The sequence below is a fragment of the Scyliorhinus torazame genome, chromosome 2 (genome assembly GCF_047496885.1).
Source record: "Scyliorhinus torazame isolate Kashiwa2021f chromosome 2, sScyTor2.1, whole genome shotgun sequence".
NCBI lineage: Eukaryota > Metazoa > Chordata > Chondrichthyes > Carcharhiniformes > Scyliorhinidae > Scyliorhinus > Scyliorhinus torazame.
The window spans coordinates 353,176,269-353,201,283 of NC_092708.1; the positions used below are offsets into that span (position 1 = coordinate 353,176,269).

Below are 25,015 nucleotides of genomic sequence, written 5' to 3' on the forward strand. Positions count from 1 at the left end.
GACACGGACATGGCTCCTCATCCATTGGCTCTGGAGAAGGCTCCCTTCGGGGAGGAATGTCCGACGGCCACAGCCGTCGGTCCGGACGTTGCCTCGCCCAAGGTACCGCAGGAGTGCGGGGGGACTTTTTCGGACGGAAGGGGTTGCGCCCCAAGGCATGCACTTCCATTCCCTGTAGCTCCTGTACTCCTCGCTCTGCGCTCTCTCGGGACAATACCATTTGAATGGCCTGTTGAAAAGTAAATGTTGGCTCCGCTAACAACTTTCTCTGGGTGGCCAGCGAGAGGGGGGACAAGGAAATGGCAGAGGAGTTAAACAGATATTTTGAATCAGTCTTTACTGGAAGATACTTTGAACATCCCATTAATACTAAAAATATGGGGAAGCAATTAAATAACATCACCATTACTAGAGAAGTAGTCTTAGACAAACTAAGGCTGCTAAAGGCAGATGTGTCCCCTGGCCCTGACGATATGCATCCGCAGATCCTAAAAGAAGTACCCACCGAGATAGTGGATATATTGGTTGTAATTTTCCAAAAATCCTTGGATTCTGGTGACGTACCGGAGGGTTGGAAAACTGCCAATGTGACACCCCTATTCAAAAAGGGAGGTAGGCAAAAAGCAGGTAACTAAAGGTGGATTATCCGAACACCTATTGGAAAAATGTTGCAACCAATTATTAAGAAATAATAGCAGAACATTTTCTAAATCATAATCTAATCAAGCAGAGGCAGCATGGCTTCACGAAAGGGAAATCATGTCTGACTAATTTATTAGAGTTGTTTTGAGGAAGTCGCAACCAGAGTGGATAGAGGGAAACCAGTAGAGGTCTTGTATTTGGACTTCCAAAAGATGTTCGACAAGTTACCTCACAAAAGGTTAAGTGATAAGATAAGAGCCCATGGTGTAATATATTGGCATGGATGGAGAGCTGGCTAATCTGCAGGAAACAGCGAGTGGGGGTGAGGGGTTCTTTTTCAGGTTGGCGACCTGGAGGGTTGTCTTATGAGAAAAGGTTAAACAGGTTCGGGCTCTACTCATTAAAATTTAGAAGAACGAGAGGTGATCTCACTGAAACATATAGGATTCTTAAGGGGATTGACAGGGTAAAAGCTGAGAGGATGTTTCCCCTCAGGGGAGAGCGTGGGACCAGAGGGCATAGTCTCAGAATAAAGGGGTGCCAATTTAAGACTGAGGTGAGAAGGAATTTCTTCTCTCAGAGGGTTGGGAGTCTTTGGAAGTCCTTGCCACAGAGTGGCAGAGTCCTTGTGTATATTTAAGGCTGAGATAGCTAAATTCTTGATCAGTATGGGAATTAAGGGTTTTGGTGAAAGGACAGGAAAGTGGACGCGAGGAATGAGTGGCAGATTGGAGGAATTAGCTCAAATGGTATAGTGTTCACTTAGCATGTAAGAGGTAGTGGGATCGGTGCCCACATTCTCCACTTTGAGTGGGGGCCAGTTTATCTCAGTTGGTTGGACAGCTGGTTCATGTTGCGGAAAAAAGCCAACAGCACGGGTTCAATTCCCGTATTGGTTGAGGTTATCCATGAAGGTCCCACCTTCTCAACCTTGCCCCTCGCCTGAGGTGGGACGATCCTCAGGTTAAATCACCACAGGTCAGCTCTCCCCCTCAAAAGGGAAAAGCAGCCTAAGGTCATCTGGAACAATGGTGACTTTACTTACCTTATTTACTTTCTATTTGGGTGACACGTTGGCACTGGTGGTTAGCACTGCTGCCTCACAGCGACAGGGATCCTGGTTCAATTCCGGCCTCGGGTGACTGTCTGTGTGGAGTTTGCACAATCTACCCATGTTTACGTGGGTTTCCTCTGGGTGTGCCGGTTTCCTCCCACAGTCCAAAGATGTGCAGGTTAGGTTGATTGGCCAAGCTAAAATTGTCCCTGAGTGTCAGGGATGTGCAGTTTAGGTGGGGTTACTGGGATAAGGTGGGGTCGATGGGGAAGTGGACCAGGGTGGAGTGCATTTTCAGAGGGTTAGTGCAATTCTAATGTTGGATCAGCCATGATCCTATTGAATGGCGGAACAGGCTCAAGAGTCGAACAGCCTACTCTTATTTCTTAGGTCTTATTATGGTGTACTCGCACTCAGTATTAGGCCCACTTCTGTTGTTTGGCTTACACAGACTTGGACAGAGGATGTACAATCACAATGTTTGTGGATAAAACAAAAGTAGGAGCCCTGGTAAACCATGAAGTGTACTGTAAATTACTTCAGGAATACAGACAGATGCCAGAAAGTGTGGGATAGATTTTTGGAAGGAAAACAAGGAATGGTAGTACACATGTAGGTTTCAATATTAACAGCTCTGGACAGACAAACCCAAGGGGTTTAATAAAGAGAATAAACAGCAATAATTAAATTTATAAAAGCTAATTTTGTACCTCAATTAGGAGTAGAATACAAAATGTTACAGTGGAATGAGGGGCGCTATTCTCTCCCCCCCCCACGCTGGGTGGGAGAATTGCCGGGGCGCCGCGCAAATCGCGCTACGCCGCCCCGACCCCCGCACGCGATTCTCCCACCCCCTGGAAACCAGCGGCGCGCGATTCGCACCGGGCCACTCGGAGAACCAGCGGGCGGCGATTCTCCGGCCCAATAGGGCCAAGCGGCCGCTACGACACAAAAGGTTCCCGCCGGCGCCGTCCACCCCTGGTCGCTGCCGACGGGAACTCTGCGGGAACGCTGGGGGAGCGGCCTGTGGGGGGAGGAAGGGAGGCTCCTTCACCGGGGTGGCCTCCGATGGGGTCTGGCCCGCGATCAGGGCCCACCGATCGGCAGGCCAGCCTCTCCCCCCCATAAGTACGCTGGAGCGGCGTGAACCTGTGGGGGCCAGAATAGGTCGTGTCCGGGCCCTGTTTGCGCCGTCGTGAAACGCGACGGCGTTCACGACGGCGCAAACACTTGGCCTCAATATCGGAGAATCGCCCCCGAGGTACCTCTACAAAACTTCAATTTGGACAGAGTAATGTCTGTAGTTTTGATGTCCCATTAAGGACATTAATGCCATTCAGTATTTCTTTTTAGTTCTTTGATGGTGTATGGGGATTACTGGCTAGGCCAGCTTTAATTGTCCATCCCCAAATGTCCTTGAAATGGTGGTGGTGATACATCTTCTTGAACCACTGTACTCCATGTGGTGGTGTAGGTACACCCACAGGGAGTGCCATGAGTTTGACCCAGTTGCAGTGTAGGAATGGCAATCTAGTTCCACAACAGAGTGGCGAGTGGCTTGGAAGGCAACTAGCTGGTACAGTTCAAAGTCAGGAGCAGAATGTGCAGGTGGTGTTCTCGATCACCTACTGCCCTTGTCCTTCGTGGTGGCAGTGTTTGCCGGTGGTGGAGAGAATGAATGTTTAAGGAGGCTGATGGAGTGCCGATCAAGCAGACTGCTTTGAGACACCAGATACTCTGACAACCTCTTTTGAAGCAGAGAAGGCTAAAGGGAGATTAAAGACAGGTTTTTAAAATTATGAAGATTTATCTGGTCATTATCACATTCCTGTGCAAATTGGCTGCTGCATTTCCGAATCACAACAGTGAATACTTAAAGTATTTAATTGGCTGGAAAGCATGTTGCAATGTCCTGAGTTTGTGAAAGGCACTAATACATACAAGACTTTTCTATGTTGATGGACCGAATAGGGGAAGATAAGTTTTCTAGTTCGTAGGTCAATAACAAGTGCTTATCAATTTACATAGAGTCGTTAAGAGAATAAGGAGAGTTGTTGAGAGAAATGTATTCATGCAAAGATCTGTTGAAATGTAGAATATTTTGCCAGAGAATAGCTGAGGCAGAGATGATTGCATCTTCAATAAGAAAACTGGATAAATATCTGCAGCACTGGAAGATACAAGGTAATGGAGACAAGACAGTATTTCAGTTTTAGATGGCTCTGGCAAAAAGCCAGCCTAGACAGCAGAAGCGCTAGAGATGTATAGAATGTGCAAGAGGGAACTTTAAAAGAAATTAGGAGAGCAAAATGGGGACATGAAAGGGTTGTGGCAGGTAAAATAAAGGAAATTGTAAGTCGTTTTACAATTACATCAAGGGTAGAAGGATAATTAGGGAAAGAGTAGGACCCATTAAAGGACCACAGTAGTAATGTGTGTGTGGATCCGAAGGACGTAGGTAGGGTTCTACATGAATACTTTGTGCCGACATTCACTCGTGTGAGGGACAGTGTGGGTATAGAAATCAGGGGAAGGACTGTGATAAAATTAAAGAAATTGACATAGATAGAAAGGATATTCTGAGTGGTCTGGCAGGCTTAAAAGTAGACAAACCTCCAGAGCCAGATGAAATGTATTCCAGTTTGTTGAGTGAGGCAAGGGTGAAAATAGCAAGGGCGCTGGCAATAATTTTTATTCCTCTCTGGCCACCGGAGAGGTGCTGTAGGACTGGGGGAAAGCCAATGTGGTATCATTATTCAAAAACGGAAAAAGGAATAAATCAGGAAACTACAGGCCAGTCAGTCTAACCTCAGTGTGGGGAAGCTATTGGAAGCAATTCTGAGATACAGAATTAATCTTCACTTGGAGAGGACAGTCAGAATGATTTTGTTGAGGAGAAGTCCTGTCTAACCAACTTGATTGCATTTTCGAAGAGATGACCAGGTGTGCAGATGAGGAAAATGCATTTACAATCATACAGTGCAGGAGGCCATTCGGCCCATAAAGTCTACACCGGCCCTTGGAAAGAGCAGCCAACCGAAGCCCAGACCTCCACCATAACCCCGCAATGCAGTAACCCTACCTCACCTTTTTTGGACACCTAGGGCAATTTTGCATAGCCAATCCACCTAACTCGCACATCTTTGGACTGTGGGAAGAAACCGGAACACCCAGAGGAAATCCACGCAGACACGAGCAGAACGTGCAGACTCCGCACAGACAGTCATCCAAGCCGGGAATCGAACCTGGGACCCTGGAGCTGTCAAGCAACAGTGCTAACCACGGCGCTACTGTGACAACATAGTTTAATTGGATTTCAACAAGGCTTTTGATAAGGTCCCACATGGGAAACTGATAGCGAAGGTAAGAGGCCCATGGGATCCAAGGAAATTTGGCAAATTGGATCCAGAATTGGCTGAGTGACAAAAGCAGAGGATGATGGAAGACTGTGTCCAGTGGGGTCCCACAGGGATCAGTGTTGGGCCCCTTACTGTTTATGGTTTATATAAATGATTTAGACATGAATGTAGGAGGGTTGATCAGTAAGTTCACGGGTGATACGAAAATTGGTGGGGTGGGAAATACTGAGGAGGATAGCCTTAGATTTCAGGAGGATATAGACGGGCTGGTGAGGTGGGCTGATTGGTGGCAAATGTGAGGCAGTGGCGTAGTGGTATCGTCACTGGACTAGTAATCCAGAGACCCAGGTGATGCTTTGGGGACCTGGGTTCAGATCCCACCTTGGCAGATGGTGGAATTTGAATTCAATAAAAAAATCTGAAATTAAAAGTCTAATGCTGACTATGAAACCATTATCAATTGCTGTAAAATCCCATCTGGTTCACTAATGTCCTTTAGGGAAGGAAATGTGCCATCCTTACCTGTCTGGCCTACATGTGACTTCAGACCTGCAGCAATGTGGTCGACTCTTAAGTGCCCTGAGGGATGGGCAATAATTAAAAGCTGGCCGAGCCAGCAACGCCCACATCCCATGAACGAATAAAGAAAAAAAAATCCGGATAAGTGTGTGATGATGCACTTGGGCAGGACAAACAAGGCAAAGGAATACATGATAAACAGCAGGACCCTGAAAAGCACAGAGGATCAGAGGGCCATTGGCATGCATGTACACCGGTTTCTTAAGGTAGCAGAGCAGATGGATACTGTGGTTAAGAAGGCATATGGTATACTTGCCTTTATTAGCCGAGGCATAGAGTTTCTGAGCAGGGAGGTTATGATGGGACTGTATAAAACATTGTTAGGCCACAGCTAGAGTTTTGTGTAGTTCTGGAATCCACATTATAGGAGAGATGTGATAACACTTAAAGGGTGCATAGCAGATTTACCAGGATGTTGCCTGGGTTGGAGAATTTTTGTTATGAAGAGAGATTGGATGGACTGGGATTGTTTTCCTTGAAGCAGAGGGGACTGGGGGTGTGTGGGACATGATTGAGATTGAAAGGGGCAGGAGTTTTAAAGGGGATGTGAGGAAACGCTTTTTCACCCAAAGGGTGGTGGGAGTCAAGAACTCGCTGACTGAAAGGGTGATGGAGGCAGAGCTTCTGATAACATTTAAGACGTGCACTTGCGATGTCAAGGCATATAAGGCTATGGGCCAAGTTCGATTCCAACTTGGGGAGCCCAGCAAATCATGCCCACATGTTCTGGGCGTGCCCAGCGCTGGATGAGTTCTGGAGGGGCGTTGCGAGGACGGTGTCTAAGGTGGTAAACACCCGGATTAAGCCGAGTTGGGGGCTCGCACTATTTGGGGTATTGGACGAGCCGGGAGTGCAGGAGGCGAAAGAGGCTGGTATTCTGGCCTTTGCGGCCCTGGTAGCCCGGCGGAGAATTCTGCTACAGTGGAAGGATGCGAGGCCCCCAAGCGTGGAAGCCTGGATCAGCGACATGGCAGGGTTCATTAAATTGGAGAGGGTAAAATTTGCCTTAAGAGGATCTGTGCAAGGGTTCTTCAGGCGGTGGCAACCATTCCTAAACTTTCTAGCGGAGCGTTAGGAGGTGGTCAGCAGCAGCAACCCGGGGTTGGGGGGGGGGGGGTACTTGGTGTTTACTACTGTGTTTATTATTGTTTAATGGGGGGCTTGTATACTGGGGGAATACGTGACATAGCTATAAGATGTTTGTTTATGTGTTCTTTGTTTTTTCTTATTTCTGTAAGGGGGGGTTGTTGAAAATGTGTAAAAAATTTGAATAAAAATATATTTTTTAAAAATACATTCTGCTCTAAAAATACAGAAGCTTCTTGCAACTACCTTGAATTTATGAGGAGTTGCGGATCTTTCAATTTCCAAGAATTCAATTTCCAAGAACAGTCACAATTGTTCAGATGGTTTGCTGAAGCAACAGCCACCTCTCTGAAATTTGAATGACTCTATTTAGGGACCTAACATTGGGAATTTTAAATTCAGTTTTCAAAAATAACAGGACCTGCCTCAAAACAACTATTTTACAGCAAACTTTGTGAAAGAAAAACAACTTCAATTGGCTGCCTTACCAGTTATCTGTGGTTATGGTAGTTTGTAGACCACAAGGTATCCAATTTTAACAAATTCAAAACTCATTCACTTACACTGAGCTAAATCAGGCGCCAGGAGTCCCAAAACTTACTCAGAATTTTAGAGTGAGTGTTGGTAGAGACTAAAAGGCATAGCTTCTGCAGAACAGATCTAGTAGACACCTGCACAAGAATGAACTGATTTTCAAATGCGAGCTAGTATTTCATATCTTGAGGAGATGAAACTAATGGTCCCTTCCAAGAAATAATGGTGTAGTACAAAGCATGCTTATAAATCTAACTGACATAGTACAATAGCACACCTTCAGGAATCCAACATGATTCATCATGGGAAAGATCTTCATGCTATTGTTGCAAGCAGACTTCATATCTTTCTCCTGTAAGCAATTGTGAATACAGGAGTGAAATAAATCTGTGATCACCAGAACCCATTACCAAGCTATAAAGACTTGGAATTAGAGCACTGACAAGCCAGATATAAAATGACTCAGCAATTCCTATACTAACACAATATTATTCAGAATATGAAATCATAGGCAACAACTAGTAAACACTTTCAACCACATAAGAGAACCTTCACTGCAATAACAAATACCTATTTACGAGGCCAATCTCAATGATAGCATTTGCCTCAGAGTAAGAATGTTGTGAATCAAGCCATACTCAATACTTAACAGTCTAGGTTGCTACTTCAGTGCAGTACTGCCTATCAAGAGGGTATATAGAACCAATGACACTATTCCAATGGACAAATGGACTTATCCTAATGCTAATCCTTCAAACAACATCACTAAAAACAAATTATATGGGCATTTGCCTCGGTTGCTTTTGGAGGACCACTGCACGCAAAAGGGCTATTTGACTATATTACAAAAACTAGTACATTTTAAAAGTATTTCATTTGTTGTGAAATTCATTTGGATGCTCTGAACGACGCTATATAAATTCAAGTTCTTTTCCCCTTTTAATGTTTGCACGTCGATCAATTTCACTCACTGATGGTGTAAAAACATTTTTTGCTTTCTGGAATTTAGCTTTAATGTATACATAACAAAAAGGAAAACTTATACCTGCTCAGGAACGATTTAGAGAAATTTATGATTTTCAACCGGCTGCTTTTAAAAAAAAAAAAATTTCAGTACCCAATTTATTTGTTTTTTCCAATTAAGGGGCAATTTAGTGTGGCCAATCCACCTAGCCTGCACATCTTTGGGTTGTGGGGGTGAAACCCACGCAAACACGGGGAGAATGTGCAAACTCCACACGGACAGTGACCCAGAGCCGGGATCGAACCTGGGACCTCGGCGCCGTGAGGCAGCAGGGCTAACCCACTGCACCACTGTGCTGCCTTAATTGGCTGCTTTTTAAAGAAATGTAAAGAGGAATTAATGCCATTAATGTTGGAGCCTCAACTATTCACAATCTTGAGTATTGCTGAAAAGAGACACGTTGTCAAAGCTTTTCATCTTCCAATCATCAGGCATTCATCAGGGCAATTCGCATGAGTAAACCTGTCTGGTTTGAACTTAAACAAAGCTTATTGACAGTTATGAAATAAAATGAAATGGAAACCGCTTATTGTCACAAGTAGGCTTCAAATGAAGTTACTGTGAAAAGCCCCTAGTCGCCACATTCCGGCGCCTGTTCGGGGAGGCTGGTATGGGAATTGAACCGTGCTGCTGGCCTGCCTTGGTCTGCTTTCAAAGCCAGCGATTTAGCCCAGTGTGCTAAACCAGTTAACTGTTAGTCATCAGTTAACTAGTGCATTCTCCATGGCAATACCTCTACCAATCAGAGTCCACTTCCCAACCAATCAGCACTCTTTTCTCATGAAGTATAAATTGTTGCTCCCTTTACATTTAGTACTCTTGCGAATTGTCCTGATGAATGCAAGATGAAAAGCTTCAACAATGTGTCTCTTTTCAGTGATACTCAAATTCTGTACTACGAAAAGATTATTTATTTACAAATTTACAATCTATATCAACGATTTGGATAAAGGGACAAAATGTATGGTTGCTAAATTTGCTGATGACTGAATTTGATTGACCCCTTTGTCAATCAAGAATCTGAAGCTACAGGGGATAGTCAGGAAAGTTGAGGTTACAATTATATCAACCATGATGTTATCAAACATCGGAGTAAGTTTGAAGGGCCAAATGGTCTACTTCTGCTCCGAATTCATATAATTGTGTGTAAGTCACTTCATGTCGTTGCAGACAAACAAGTTGTAAAATGCAGTGCACAGACTGTAGCACTGAAAGACAGAAACCTTATGAATTCCTCCCACCATCACCACTATGCAATCTTTAATATATGGTCTACTCCTCTTAATTCAGGTACATAATTTATCACTTTAGAAATCATAGAATGATACAGCACAGAAAGTGGCCTTTTAGCCCATTTGGATACATCTATGAAAGAGGCACAATTTGTCCCACTCCCTTGCTCTTTCTCGAGAATTCTGTGTGTTTTCCCTTCAAACATTTATTCTATTCCCTTTTGAAAATTACCAGTGAACTTGCTTCAATGTATTCCAGATCGTTGAGTATGTCATGAGAATGTCGCTTTAAGAAATGGTTAGCTGCTCATGTTACTGCAGTGATGTCAGAGTGTGGGTGGAGCTGAGCTCTGGTTCTGCTTTTTAGTTTCACTTTGAGAAAAAGGTTGGGTGTCTGGGTTCTCCAGTGAGCTGCAGCTGAAGTTAAACAAAGAGCTGTCCTGTTGATCTCTGCCATCCAATGACTATCTCTGGATCATTTGGTGAATTCAGAATTATAAATGTTCTCAATAGTGAATGTGAACCTAATGTGCTCCTGTTTAAAGGTTTGTTAAGTCTTTTGGATGTTAAAAGGACAGCTTAAAGGATTACTTAGTGTTGTATTCTTTGGGGGTTATCTTTGAATTAATGGTTGCTAAGATATTCACTGTTTGTTTTAAAAAGGTTAACTTGAGATCATAGAGTAAACATTGTTTTGTTTTAAAAAATACTTGTCCATTTCTGCTGTACAATTCCCGTAGAGTGAGCCGTGTGCTCCCCATACCACAATCTATTAAAAGTTGTGGGTCAGGTGAACTCCATGGTACACTTTGGGATTCTCTAAACCCTGACCCATAACAATTGGGGGCTCGAGGGGGATAAAAGTCTCTCTATTGGATTGGCTTAGTGAACTTAAAGGCAGTGAGGGGTGAGCATATTGTGGTTGCTTTTCAGGTGTGGTATTTTAGTTTAAGTGGGGAGTGTGTTGTGGACAATGGCTCTTTCAGAGGCTCAGAAGTTTTTGGGGGTGGAGACCGTCACACGCAGTATCTTATGGACAGCGACTAAAAGCAGACTGTTAGATTTGGCAAAAACATTGCAGTTAACATTACCTGACAAAATGTGAAAAGATGAGGTAATTATGGCGGTGGTTAAGCATTTAAAGTTGCCTGAGATACAGTTTGACTCATTGGAAATGGCAAAAATTCAGTTATGAATTAAACGAATGGAACATGAGAAAGAATTAAAGCAGCTTGAATATGAAAGAGAGGAAAAAGAAAGAGAGAGATATAGAGAGGACAAAGAAAAGGAGAGAGAAGAAAGGAGGAAAGAAAGAATAGCCCTAGCAGAACAAAATTAAAAATAAAGGGAGATACCGATCAGGGAAAAAGATAAAGAGAGAGAGTTTGAACTTCAGAAAATGGCCATGAAACATGACAGTCAGTTAAAATTGGCAGACCTAAAGGGAAACGTACAGTTGGATGATAGTGATGAGGATAGTGATAAAGAGCGTCATAGTCGAAGGCGTGGTGGGGATCTATTTAAATATGTCCAAGCATTGCCAAGGTTTGACGAGAAGGAGGCAGAAGCCTTTTTCGTTTCATTTGAGAAGGTAGCTAAACAAATGAAATGGCCACAGGACATGTGGGTATTACTGATTCAAACAAAGTTGGTAGGTAGGGCAAGTGAAGTGTTTGCATCACTACCGGAGGAGGTATCTGAGACGTATGAGGAGGTGAAAAAATCCATCTTAGGTGCATATGAACTAGTGCTTGAACTTACAGACAAAGGTTTAGAAATGTAAGGAAAGAATTTGGTCAAACATACATGGAGTTTGAACAGCTCAGAGTAATTTTGATTGCTGGATAAGGGCTTTGAAAATAGACCAAACGTATGAAGCTCTCAGAGAAATTATACTTTAGGAGGAGTTTAAAAATTCAATTCCTGATGTAGTGAGAACTCATGTGGGAGAGCAGAGGGCTAAAACTGTGAGATTAGCAGCAGAAATGGCAGATGATTATGATTTAGTTCATAAATCAAAGCTTGGTTTCCGACATCAGTTTCAGCCTGTGAGGGATAGAAACTGGGGATATGAGAAATACTCAAGTGGTAAAGGTAAAGGTGATCTGATGGGAGATAATAAGGAGGGTGTACCTCAGATTAAAAAACAAATCCAGGTGGGTGGAAAAGAAATGAAAAGTTTCAAATGTTTTCACTGTAATAAACTAGGCCATGTAAAGTCGCAGTGTTGGTGGCTGAAGAAAAGCACTGGGAAGGCTGATGTGGTAAAACAGGATAAGACAGTGGGTTTGTTAGAGTGATAAAGGAAAGCCCAAGTGAAGCGAAGGAGGTGCAAAAGATTGTACAGACTGTTCAAGAGGTGATTGATAAGAAGGTGCCAGATGTCTTTAAAAAATGTACTTGTGTGGGTAAAGTTTACTCATGTGTATCAGGAGCAGGTAAAGAAGTCACAATTTTAAGAGATACGGGAGCTAGTCAATCTTTAATGGCAAGAGGTGAGGAGTTATGTAGGTTGGGAAGAATGTTGCCAGAAAAGGTGGTAATATATGGAATTCAGGGTGAGAGGAGTAGCGTTCAATTATATAAGGTAAGGTTGGAAAGTCCAGTGAAGAGTGGTGAAGTGGTAGTGGGAGTAATAGAGAAACTATCTTGTCCAGGAATAGTTTATCTTGGGTAATGATATCTGGATGCTGGATCGCAAGTGGGAGTGATGCCTACTGTGGTTGATAAGCCAGTGGAAAATCAGACAACTGAAGCGTTGAAGGACGAATATCCTGGGATTTTTCCGGATTGTGTAGTAACAAGGTCGCAAAGTCACAGGTTAAGACAAGAGGAGAAATCAAAGAGTGAAGATGAAGTTGAAGTGCAATTATCAGAAACTATTTTTGATTGCGTAGGACCGCTTCCTAAAACAAAAAGTGGGAATCAATGGGGGCGATTCTCTGAGCTCCGCGCTGGCCGGAAAATTGCCGCAACCGCGCCATGACGCCCCGACACCGGCACGCGATTCTCCGAGGTGCGGAGAATCGCCGCCATTTGCACCGCCGCATTTGGCGCGGCGCCGACCACGGGCCGCTGGAATCGGCGGGGACGCCGATTCTCCGACTCGAATGGGCCGAGCGGCCGTCCCGATACGACAGAGTCCCGCCGGCGCCGTTCACCCCTGGCCGCTGCCAGCGGGAATTCTGCGGGAACGCTCGGGGGGGGGGGGGGGGGGGGGGGGGGTGGCCTGTGGGGGTGGGGGGGGGGGGAGTGGGGCTCCTTCACCGGGGGAGGCCTCCGATGGGGTCTGGCCCGCGATCGGGGCCCACCGATCGGCGGGCCGGCCTCTTCCCCACCGGGCCTACTTTCCGGCGCGGCAGGCCCCTGAACACCAACCCCATGTTGGGTCGGGGCCGGCACGCGTAAGAAGTTCCCTGCGCATGCGCAGGATGGCATGGCCCAACTGCGCATGCGCAGGATTGAGCTGGCCCAACTGCGCATGCGCAGGATTGAGCTGGCCCAACTGCACATGCGCAGGATTGAGCTGGCCCAACTGCGCATGCGCGGGTTGGCGCGGCGCCCATTTGGCACCGCGTAAGGAGGCTGAAGCGGCGTGAACCGCTCCAGTGCCCTGCTGGCCCCCTGTGGGGGCCAGAATAGGTCGTCCCCGGTCCCTGTTCGCGCCGTCGTGAAACACTTGGCCTCAATATCGGAGAATCGCCCCCAATATCTTTTAACTATAATGAATGTGTCTACTAGGTTTCCAGAGGCCATTCCAGTACGTAATATTACAGCTAAAAAGATTGTGGAGGAGTTACTTAAATTCTTTACTAGATATGGACTACCCACAGATCCAGGATCAAATTTTAACTCAAAAGTTATTCAAAGAAGTTACGGATAGCTTAGGAATAAAACAATTTAAATCAACTGCGTACCATCCAGAATCGCAGGGAGCATTAGAAAGGTGGCATCAGACATTAAAGACAATGTTGAGGACTTATTGTCAAGATTATCCAGAGGATTGGGATAAAGGAATTAGATTCGTACTGTTTGCAATTAGGGATGCACCTAATTAGTCAACCAAATTTAGTCCTTTTGAACTAATTTTTGGTCATGAGGTAAGAGGACCACTTAAATTGATTAAGGAAAAATTGGTGGGTGAGAAATCGGAGATTACATTATTGGATTACGTGTCAAATTTTAGGGAATGATTAAATAGAGCAGGTGAATTGGCTAGACAACATTTGAAAGTTGCACAAACTGTGATGAAACGGGTAGCCGACAAGAAATCCAAAGTTCGTAGTTTTGCCAGTGGAGATAAAGCTTTAGTGTTGTTACCAGTGGTAGGTGAGCCTTTAAAAGCTAGGTTTTGTGGACCTTATCAGATTGAAAGGAAATTAAGTGAGGTGAATTATGTGGTAAAAACACCAGATAGAAGGAAGACTCACCAAGTGTGTCATGTGGATATGCTTAAAAGGTACTTTGAAAGGGAAGGAGAGAAAAGGAGGAAGTTTTCATGATTCTAACTCAAAGTGACGAACCAAATTAAAATGACTGTGAATTTGACATACCTCAAATTAAAATTGGAAAATGAGGATGTTCTTAAAAATTGGGATAAATTGTTGAGTTATCTTCCAGAGGAAAAACAAACTGACCTGAAAGAGTTATTGATATCACAAGGGCAAGTTTGTGGAGATAAATTGGGAAGTACTAAAATGGCTATACATGATGTAGATGTGGGAAATGCTGTTCCAATCAAACAACATCCATATAGACTTAATCCTTTCAAATTGGCACAGGTTAACAAAGAGATTGAGAATATGCTTAAAAATGGCATAATTGAAGTGGGTTGCAGCCAATGGAGCTCACCCATAGTGACTCATAGTCACCTAAACCAGACGGTACCCACGGTCTGTAGAAAGGTTAATGCAGTTACAAGAACGGACTCTTATCCTATCCCACGTTTGGAGGATTGCATTGAGAAAGTGGGACAGTCCGCTTTTATTTCCAAATTGGATTTACTTTTTTAAAAAATGTTTATTCAAATTTTCCAACAAAATTTTTAACAAACCCTCCCCCCAATAACAAAAAGAAACACAAACACAAGTCAAAAATTATACAAAACTTATACATTGGGTTTCCCCCAGAACAGGAACCCCCCAATATGACATTCAAAGGTACCCATAGGGAAGCCCCCCCCCACGCAATCGAATTCCTGCCCCCCCCCGAAAGAGACCCCCCCCCCCCTTCCCTTGGGTTGCTGCTGCTGCTGACCTCCTCTTAACGCTCTACGAGATAATCTAGGAACGGTTGCCACCGCCTGAAGAACCCCTGCACAGACCCTTGTAAGGCAAACTTTATCCTCTCCAGCTTAATGAACCCTGCCATGTCATTTATCCAGGCTTCCACATTGGGGGGCTTTGCGTCTTTCCATAATAGCAAGATCCTCCACCGGGCTACCAGGGATGCAAAGGCCAGGATACCGGTCTCTTTCGCCTCCTGCACTCCCAGCTCGTCCGTTACCCCAAATAGTGCCAACCCCCAACTCAGCTTGACCTGGACTTTCACCACCTTGGACATAGTCCTCGCGAAACCCTCCAAAGCCCATCCAGTGCCGGGCACGACCAGAACATGTGGACGTGATTCGCCGGGCTTCCCGAGCACCTCCCACATCTGTCCGCCACCCCAAAGAACCTACTCAACCTCGCCCCTGTCATATGCGCTCTGTGAGTAACCGTGAATTGTATTAGGCTGAGCCTGGCGCAAGAGGAGGAAGAGTTAACCCTACTCAGAGCATCAGCCCACAGACCCTCATCTATCTCCTCCCCAAGCTCCTCCTCCCACTTGCCCTTTAACTCCTCTACCAAGGCCTCCTCCTCTTTTTTCAGCTCCTGGTAGATCGCCAAAACCCTGCCTTCTCCAACCCATACACCCGAAATCACCCTGTCCTGAGTCCCCTGTGCCGGGAGCAGCGGGAATTCCCTCACCTGCTGCCTCACAAACGCCCTCACTTGCATATACCTGAAAGCATTTCCCGGGGGTAACCCAAACTTCTCCTCCAGCGCCCCATGGCTCGCAAACGTCCCATCTATAAACAGGTCCCCCATTCTTCTAATCCCTGCCCGATGCCAGCTCCGAAACCCCCCATCCATCCTTCCCGGGACGAACCGATGGTTCTCCCGAATCGGGGACCAAACCGAGGCTCCCACCTCGCCCCTGTGTCCACTGCCCCCAGATCTTCAACGTCGCCGCCACCACCGGACTCGTGGTGTACCTTGTCGGCGAGAGCGGCAGCGGTGCCGTCGCCAGCGCCCTCAGGCTCGTGCCCACACAGGACGCCATCTCCAATCTCTTCCACGCCGCCCCCTCTCCCTCCATTACCAACTTACGGATCATCACCACATTGGCAGCCAAATAATAGCCGCACAAATTCGGCAGAGCCAGCCCTCCCTGCCCCTACTACGCTCCAGAAACACCCTCTTTACCCTCGGGGTCTTATTTGCCCACACAAAACCCATGATGCTCCTACCTACCCATTTGAAAAAGGCCTTGGGAATCATAATGGGAAGGCACTGGAACACAAAGAGAAACCTCGGGAGGACCATCATTTTAATCGACTGCACCCTGCCCGCTAGCGAGAGTGGCAGCACATCCCATCTTTTGAAATCCTCCTCCATCTGCTCCATCAACCGCGTCAAATTGAGCTTGTGCAGGGCCCCCCAACTCCCAGCCACCTGGATCCCTAAGTACCGAAAGCTCCTTTCCGCCCTCTTCAACGGTAGGTCGTCTATCCCCTTTCCCTGGTCCCCTGGATGCACCACAAAGAGCTCACTTTTCCCTACATCGAGCTTATACCCCGAGAAGTCCCCAAACTCCCTTAGGCTCCGCATGACCTCCGCCATCCCATCCACTGGATCTGCCACATACAGCAACAGGTCGTCCGCATATAGCGACACCCGATGTTCCTCTCCCCCTCGGACCAGTCCCCTCCTTTTCCTGGACTCCCTTAGTGCCATGGCCAGAGGCTCAATTGCCAATACAAACAACAAGGGGGACAGGGGGCACCCCTGCCTCGTCCCTCGGTACAGCCGAAAGGACTCCGACCTCCGCCGATTCGTAGCCACACTCGCCACCGGGGCTCTATATAGCAACCTGACCCAGCTGATGAACCCCTCCCCGAAACAAAACCTCCGCAGCACTTCCCATAGATACTCCCACTCCACCCGGTCGAAGGCCTTCTCCGCGTCCATAGCTGCCACTACCTCCGCTTCTCCCTCGACCGAGGGCATCATAATCACATCCGCACATTGGTGTTTAGCTGCCTGCCCTTTACAAATCCCGTCTGGTCCTCATGAATCACCCCCGGGACACAGTCCTCAATTCTCGTAGCCAGTACTTTTGCCAGCAACTGAGCATCCACATTGAGGAGCGAGATCGGTCTATACGACCCACATTGGAGTGGGTCCTTGTCCCGCTTCAGGATCAGAGAGATCAGCGCCCCGGACATTGTCGGGGGCAAGGTCTCCCCTCCGCCCCTTGCCTTATTGAAAGTCCTCACTAGCAACGGGCCTAGCAGGTCCACGTATTTCCTGTAAAACCCGACCGGGAACCCATCTGGCCCCGGGGCCTTCCCCGCCTACATGCTCCCCAATCCTTTAACCAGCTCCTCCAGCCCAATCGGCGCCCCCAAACCAGCCACCTCCTCCTCCTCCACACTCGGGAACCTCAGCTGATCCAAATATCGTCGCATCCCCTCTTCCCCCACTGGGGGCTCAGATCTGTACAGATCCCCATAGAAGTCCCTAAATACCTCGTTTATTCTCACCGCACTCCGCACCGTATTCCTCTCGCTATCCTTAACTCCACCTACCTCCCTCGCTGCCTCCCTCTTACGAAGCTGGTGTGCCAGCATCTGACTCGCCTTCTCCCCATACTCATACGTCGCCCCCTGCGCTTTCCTCCACTGTGCCTCTGCTTTCCCTGTGGTCAACAGGTCGAACTCCGTCTGGAGGTTCCGCCGCTCCCTGAGTAGTCCCTCCTCGGGGGCCTCTGCATACCTCCTGTCCACCCTTAAGATCTCCCCCACCAACCTCTCCCTCTCCCTGCCCTCTCTCTTCTCCCTGTGGGCCCTGATGGAGATTAACTCTCCCCTGACCACCGCCTTCAGCGCCTCACAGACTACCCCCACCTGCACCTCCCCGTTGTCATTGGCCTCCAAATATCTTTCAATGCACCCTCGCACCCGCCCGCACACCTCCTCATCCGCCAATAATCCCACATCAAGACGCCACAGCGGGCGCTGGTCCCTCTCCTCTCCGAACTCTAGCTCCACCCAGTGCGGGGCGTGGGCTGAGATGGCTATGGCCGAATACTCCATTCCCTCCACTTTCGGGATTAGCGCCCTATGGACATGGGAAAAGAATGAAAATTCCCTGGCCAGGGGCCTGACAAACCTCCATGGGTCCACTCCCCCCATCTGGTCCATAAACCCCTTGAGCACCTTGGCCGCAGCCGGCCTCTTACCCGTCTTGGACCTAGAGCGATCCAGTGCTGGGTCCAGCACCGTGTTGAAATCCCCCCCCATTATCAAGCTTCCTACCTCCAGGTCCGGAATCCGACCCAGCATGCGTTTCATAAATCCGGCATCATCCCAGTTCGGGGCATATACGTTTACCAGTACCTCACCATCACATATCGACCTCCATTATCCACTACAATATTCATTGCCTCAAACGACACCCGCTTCCCCACCAGTATTGCAACCCCTCTGTTCTTCACATCCAGCCCTGAATGGAATAGCTGTCCTACCCATCCCTTTCTCAGCCTAACCTGATCTGCCACCTTCAAATGTGTCTCCTGGAGCATTACCACATCTGCCTTCAGTCCCTTTAAGTGCGCGAACACCCGGGCCCTCTTGACTGGCCTGTTCAGGCCCCTCACATTCCAAGTTAGCAGCCGGATTGGGGGGCTGCCCCCCCCCCCCCCCCCCCGCCGACTAGCCATCTCCTTTTCTAGGCCAGCCACATGCCCGCGCCTCCCGCACCCTCCAGTCCCCCAGACGGCGGACCCCCGCCCCAACCACCTCTCCTACTTCCAGCTCCCCTTTGGCCAATGCAGCAGCAACCCTATACCCCCCTCTCCCCCCGCTAGATCCACTTCTAGCCATTTTGCTCCCCCCATAACACTCCCGTGAGTCAGCTGACTCCTGCTGACCACGGCCTCTCCCGCCATTCCATCGACCCCCCCCCCCAGTGTGAGAATCCCCCTCCCCCTCCGTCAGTGTGCGCTCCTCTCCAGCACCGGCCATCTTCTCCCCCCCCCCCCCCCCCCGGCCCCCACCCCTGTCCTTCCCTAGAACGGGGAAAAAGCCCGCGCTTTCCTGAGCCGGCCCCGCTCCCTCTGGCGCAGCTCTTTTTGCGGCCTTACCCCAATTCCCCATCCCCGGGCCTCCACTCCCCCTCTTTCTTCGTGGGGGTCTGCACCTCCAACACCGACGCCCACACTCTCCCACAGTCTCCCCATCAAATCCCTTCACCCATCCCCATCCAGCACCCAACCAAAGGAACATTCCCGAAACGTAATAAACACCATATACACAGCAAACATCCCCCCACAACAAACCCTCAATTTGAGTCCAACTTTTCAGTCCGTATAAAACTCCATGCCTCACCAGGCGTTTCGAAATAGTGGTGCCGATCCTGGAACGTGACCCACAATCGCGCTGGCTGCAGCATACTGAACTTCACCCCCTTCCGATGGAGCACCGCCTTAGCCCGATTGAAACCAGCTCTCTTCTTAGCCACCTCTGCACTCCAGTCCTGGTAGATTCGGATCTCCATGCTCTCCCACCTGCTGCTCCGCTCTTTCTTGGCCCATCTCAGGACACACTCTCTGTCCATAAAGCGGTGAAACCTCACCACTACAGCCCTTGGTGGCTCGTTGGCTTTGGATTTCCTTGCTAGGACCCGGTGAGCCCCATCTAACTCCAGGGGCCTCGGGAAGGCTCCCGCGCCCATCAGCGAATTGAGCATCGTGCTCACATATGCCCCGGCATCGGGCCCCTCCACTCCTTCAGGGAGACCCAGAATCCGAAGATTCTTCCTCCTCGACATATTCTCCAGGTCCTCAAATCTTTCCGCCCACCTCTTGTGCAGCACCTCGTGCGCCTCCACCTTCACCGCCAGGCCCAAGATCTCGTCCTCGTTCTCCGAGGCTTTTTGCCGCACCTCCCGGATCGCCGCCCCTTGGGCCTTCTGGATCTCCACTAGCTTCTCGATCACCGCCTTCATTGGCGCCAGCATTTCGGTTTTCAGCTCCTCAAAGCAGCGTTCAAGAAAACATCTTGTTTTTTCTCCCTCTCACTTTTCGCTGCTCCAAGATCACTTTTTTCACCAATCCACTCCTGGTCCAATCCATATAATGTCGGGGGACCTTGCTGTCACCTTCCCACACTGGAAGCCGTCGAACAATTGCCGTTGGGGCCCCTCTAGAGAGCCCAAAAGTCCGTTCCCGGCGGGAGCTGCCGAACGTGCGACCTACCTAGGCATAGCCGCAACCGGAAGTCCTGGATTTACTTAAAGGTTTCTGGCAGGTACCTTTATCTAAAAGGGCGAAGGAGATTTTAGCTTTTGTGACTCCAGATGGTATATACTAAATCAAAGTTATGCCATTTGGCATGAAAAACGCCCCAGCCACATTTCAACGGTTAACTAACACAGTCGTTTCAGGATTACCCAATTGTGCGGTATATATCGACGATCTGGTAATTTTCAGCCAGACATGGAAAGACCATTTAAAACATCTGATGGAGTTATTCGATCGACTTCAGGAGGCGGGTTTGGTGATAAACCTAGCCAAAAGTGAATTTGGAAAATCCCAAGTCACTTTCCTTGGCCATACAATCGGACAGGGTCGAATGGTCCCACAGGATGTGAAAACAAAAGTTATTGGGGCGTTTCCGATACCCTCAAGACAAAGGGAAATAATGCGATTTCTTGGAATGAGTGGATTTGATCGAACATTTGTGAAAAACATTTGTAGCGTGGTTGCTCCACTGATGGACTTGCTTAAGAAACGTCTAAAATTTCAATGGACAGCGGACTTTCGACAGGCATTTGACTGCCTGAAAGCTGTGATAACCAATGCTCCTGTGTTGGAGAATTACAAGGGACTCTGTGATCAGATTGAACTAAAGTATCTGACTTTAAAGAGAAATGCTGAGGCATAGAGAAATGGACAGATCATGCAGAGACCTTCTTGTTCAAAGAGGCTGTCAATCAAGACGGATTTCAGTTGGAGGAAGAAGAACGGGGAAAAAAATGGACTATATTATTATACCTATTTGCGTGTGTTGTTTTTTGCAATGATAAAGTATATTTACTGTGTGCATTTCTTAAAGAATGGTGAAAAGGTGAAAAATGAAACCATCTTGAAGTTGATGGGGTTTTTTTTCTTGTGGGAAGGTGTCATGAGAATGTCGCTTTAAGAAATGGTTAGCTGCTCATGTTACTGCAGTGATGTCAGAGTGTGGGTGGAGCTGAGCTCTGGTTCTGCTTTTTAGTTTCACTTTGAGAAAAAGCTTGGGCGTGTCTGGGTTTTCCAGTGAGCTGCAGCTGAAGTTAAACAAAAAGCTGTCCTGTTGATCTCAGCCATCCAAAGACTATCTCTGGATAATTTGGTGAATTCAGAATTATAAATGCTCTCAATAGTGAATGTGAACCTAATGTGTTCCTGTTTAAAGTTTTGTTAAATCTTTTGGATGTTAAAAGGACAACTTAAAGGATTACTTAGCGTTGTATTCTTTGGGGGTTATCTTTGAATTAATGGTTGCTAAGTTATTCACTGTTTGTTTTAAAAAGTTAACTTGAGTTCACAGAATAAACATTGTTTTGTTTGAACAAATACTTGTCCATTTCTGCTGTACCATACCTGTAGAGTGAGCCGTGTGCTCCCCATACCACAATCTATTAAAAGTTGTGAGTCAGGTGAACTCCATGATACACTTTGGGATTCTCTAAATCCTGACCCGTAACGAGTTTAAAAAAGTGTTCTCTGGTTATTGACCGTTCTGCTACCGGAAACGGTTCCTTCTCATTGACCCTATCAAAACCCTTCATGATTTTGAACACCGTCAAATCTTCCCTCAACGCGGTCGCTGCTGATGAGGACATTTAATGAGGCAAGGGAGAGAGGGGTGCTTCCCCCGATGATGTCACAGGCCACGATCTCACTGATCTTGAAGCGGGAGAAGGACCCGGAGCTATGTGGGTCCTACAGATTAAGTTCCTTATGAAATGTTGACACCAGGACTTCCGGTGGCGGCTATGAGGGAGCGAGTCATACATTCGGTAGCTCTCACTCCGGCTGGCTTTTTGGACCTGGTTTCCCGACTTTTCGGAACTTTTGAGCGCTAGAAAAGACGGCCACAAAGTTGCTGATTGAAGTGTGCGGAGCTGTATGGAAACAAAGAAGAGCAGAAAGCAGCGAAAGCAGGAAAAGGAGGGGCAGAGACAAAGTGGTGTGGGAGCTGACCCGGGACCAAAGATGGCTGACCGGACCGCGGACCAGACGATCCAAGCAGCGCTGGACAATATACTGCAGGTCATAAAAGGAAGTTTTGAAGACATGAAGCGGGATAACTTAGAACCACTGCAGAAAGCGGTGGAGCAAGTGAATCAAAGGCTAGAGGTCCAGGACAAAAAGGTCAAGGAGCTGGAGCAAGCGGTGGAGGAATAGGCGGACACACAAATGATCGCAGCAATAGAGATAGATGGGTTGAAGGAGCGACAGAGAAGGCTGCTTGACAGAATTGAAGACCTGGAAAACAGAGCCCGCAGACAAAATTTGAGAATTATTGGCCTCCCAGAGGGGGCCGAAGGAGCGGACGCCACAACGTTTGTGGCAGACCTGTTGCAGCAGCTGATGGGGGCTAACTCCTTTCCGCGACCGCTGGAGCTGGACGGGGCATACAGGGTGCAGGTGAGGCAGCCGCGACCGGCCCCCCCCCCCCCCCCCCCCTCCCCGACCAGTGGTGGTCAGGTTCCACAGGTTCACACATAAGGAGTGGGTCCTTCAGTGGGCAAAGAGTACGAAGGGCTCTACATGGAACAACAATGTCCTGCACATTTACTAAGACCTAAGTCAGGAGGTGGCAGCCTTTAAAAGAATTAAAGAGATTTTGTTCAAAAAGCACGTGAAGTTCGGTCTGCTTTTCCCGGCGCTGCTTTGGGTCACGCACCAGAGCCAGCATTACTACTTTATGGACTCCGATGGGGCGATGGAGTGCGCAAAGGATCAGGGACTGGTGCCGAACTGAGGGCCCACGGACCAAAGTCAGAGTCTGAGTATTATTGTCTGTGGGACTTCTAGTTTTCTTGGACTGACGTTATATTTTTTGTTGCTTCACAGTGCTTTGTAGTTGCTTTTTTCCGTTTTCGCTGCATATGGGTACAATGAGCGAAGGGGGTACGGGTGCCCCCTCTCTCTTTTGGGTTGTCTTTTTGCTTTTTCTTTGTGTTTTTCTCATTTTGTAGCTTCCAACGTAACAGAAATTTGGCCGGGAAGCAATGGGGGTTAAAGGTATTGGATGTAGAGGGGTGACGCGGGTACTGTGTTGCTGTGTGTTTTTATTATTAATGTGCAGAAAAGGGTGATCAGTATCACTCATCTGTTTACACAACTGGAACAGCATTACAGCTGGAGCGGTCTCGGGTCTTTCTTTGATTGCCCTTGTTTTTTGTTTGAGCTCCCTTACTGCAGGGAGACTGCTCGAGCAGGACACATCAGGGGGATGGGTGTGGGGATGAGCTCGGGGGAACAGTGGGAGCGAGACAAGTGGGCGCCGGAGGGATGAGTCACCGGGCTAGTGGGAAGCTAGTCAAGGGAGTCAGGTGGGGGGGGATGCATACAGCCAGTACATGGCAGGTGTTGGGTTACAGAGGGGTGTTGTTGCTTGGGGGGGGGGGATTATTTTGCTGACATGGAAGGGATCTAAAGTAGGTAACAGAGTGGAGGTCGGGGGTGGGAGCTGCCAGGAGGCGAACTGGGAGGGGCGTGGCACATGGGCTGGGGGCAGGCCCAAGAAAGGGGTGGTTGATCGGCAAGGGAGGGGGGGGGGGGCAGGTGCCCTTCAACCAGGCTAATCACCTGAAATGTCAGAAGACTAAACGGACCAGTCAAGAGGGCGCGTGTGTTCACGCATTTGCGGGCTCTAAAGACGGACGTAATCATGCTGCAGGAGACACATCTGAAAGTGACTGACCAGACCAGACTAAGAAAGGGCTGGATTAGCCAGGTCTTCCACTCGGACTTGGACTCTTAAGTCCAGGGGGGTGGCAATCATGATCAATAAACGGGTTCAATTTGAGGCAGAGGGCACAATTGCAGACGGAGGTGGTAGATTTTGTATGGTCCGGGTACGCTGGAGGGGGTGAGGGTAGTCCTGGTGAATGCATATACTCCAAATTGGGATGACGCTGACTTCGTTAAAAGGGGGCTGGGGAAAATCCCAGACATAGATTCATGCAAGTTGATCATGGGTGGGTACTTCAACACGGTCCTCGACCCCGGACTAGACAGGTCATGCTCCAGAACGGGTAGGCTCCCAGCGATGGCAAGGGAACTGAGGGGGTTCATGGAGCAGATGGGGGAGTAGACCCATGGAGAGCCAGACGGCCGACGGGAAGGGAATATTCGTTCTACTCGCCATGTTCATAAAGTATACTCTAGAATCGATTTTTTCATCATGAGCAGGGACTGTGTAGGCGGGGTAAAAAATACGGAGTACTCGCCGATCACCATCTCGGATCATGCCCCACACTGGGTTGATCTGCAGGTCTGCAAAGGGAGCTACCAGCGCCCGCAATGGAGGTTGGACGTAGGATTGCTAGCGGAGGAGGAGGTGTGCGAGAGACTGCAGAAGTGCATGCAGGACTACCTGCAGGTTAATGACACAGAGGAAGTCTCAGCAGCGACCCTGTGGGAGGCGCTGAAGGCGGTGGTAAGGGGGAGCTGATTTCAATTCGGGCACACAGAGATAGAACGGACAGAGCGGAGATGGACAGTCTGGTCAAGGAGATCCACCGGACAGATAGAGAATACGCAGAAGCCCCGAGGGAGGACCTACTTAGGGATAGACGGAGACTGCAGGCCAAGCTGGGAGTGTTGTCCACGAGCAAGGCAGTGGAACAACTCAGGAAGGCAAAGGGTGTGGTCTATGAGCATGGGGAGAAAGCTAGTAGAATGCTTGCGCAGCAGCCCAGGAGGAAGCCAAAGAAATAGGCAGGGTAGTGGACAGTATGGAGAACAGAGTGGATGACCGTCAGGACTGAACAGGGTGTTTCGCAAGTTTTACAGCAAGCTCTATACCTCGGAACCCCCTGGGGAGCCAGAGGAGATGAAGCGTTTCTTAGATGGACTGACCTTCCCAAAAGTGGGTAGGCGGCTGGTAGACAGACTGGGGGCCCCGATCAGAGCTGAGGAAGTACTGGGGGGCTTAAAGGCCATGCAGTCGAGTAAATCCCCG

At 48.2% G+C, this 25,015-nt stretch overlaps 1 protein-coding gene across 6 annotated transcripts in view; it reads right to left on the bottom strand.

Annotated features, from left to right (window-relative positions):
* The window catches only part of LOC140403495 (echinoderm microtubule-associated protein-like 5), a 415,808-nt gene that overhangs the window by 342,493 nt on the left and 48,300 nt on the right, over positions 1 to 25,015 (bottom strand). For 3 of the 6 annotated variants that reach the window (XM_072491431.1, XM_072491440.1, XM_072491421.1), the window contains exon 4: positions 7,532 to 7,606. The exons of the other annotated variants lie outside the window; for them this stretch is intronic. In XM_072491431.1, the coding sequence (XP_072347532.1) occupies positions 7,532 to 7,606 (75 nt within the window). The remainder of the gene's footprint in view (positions 1 to 7,531; positions 7,607 to 25,015) is intronic. 6 annotated transcript variants of the gene reach the window in all.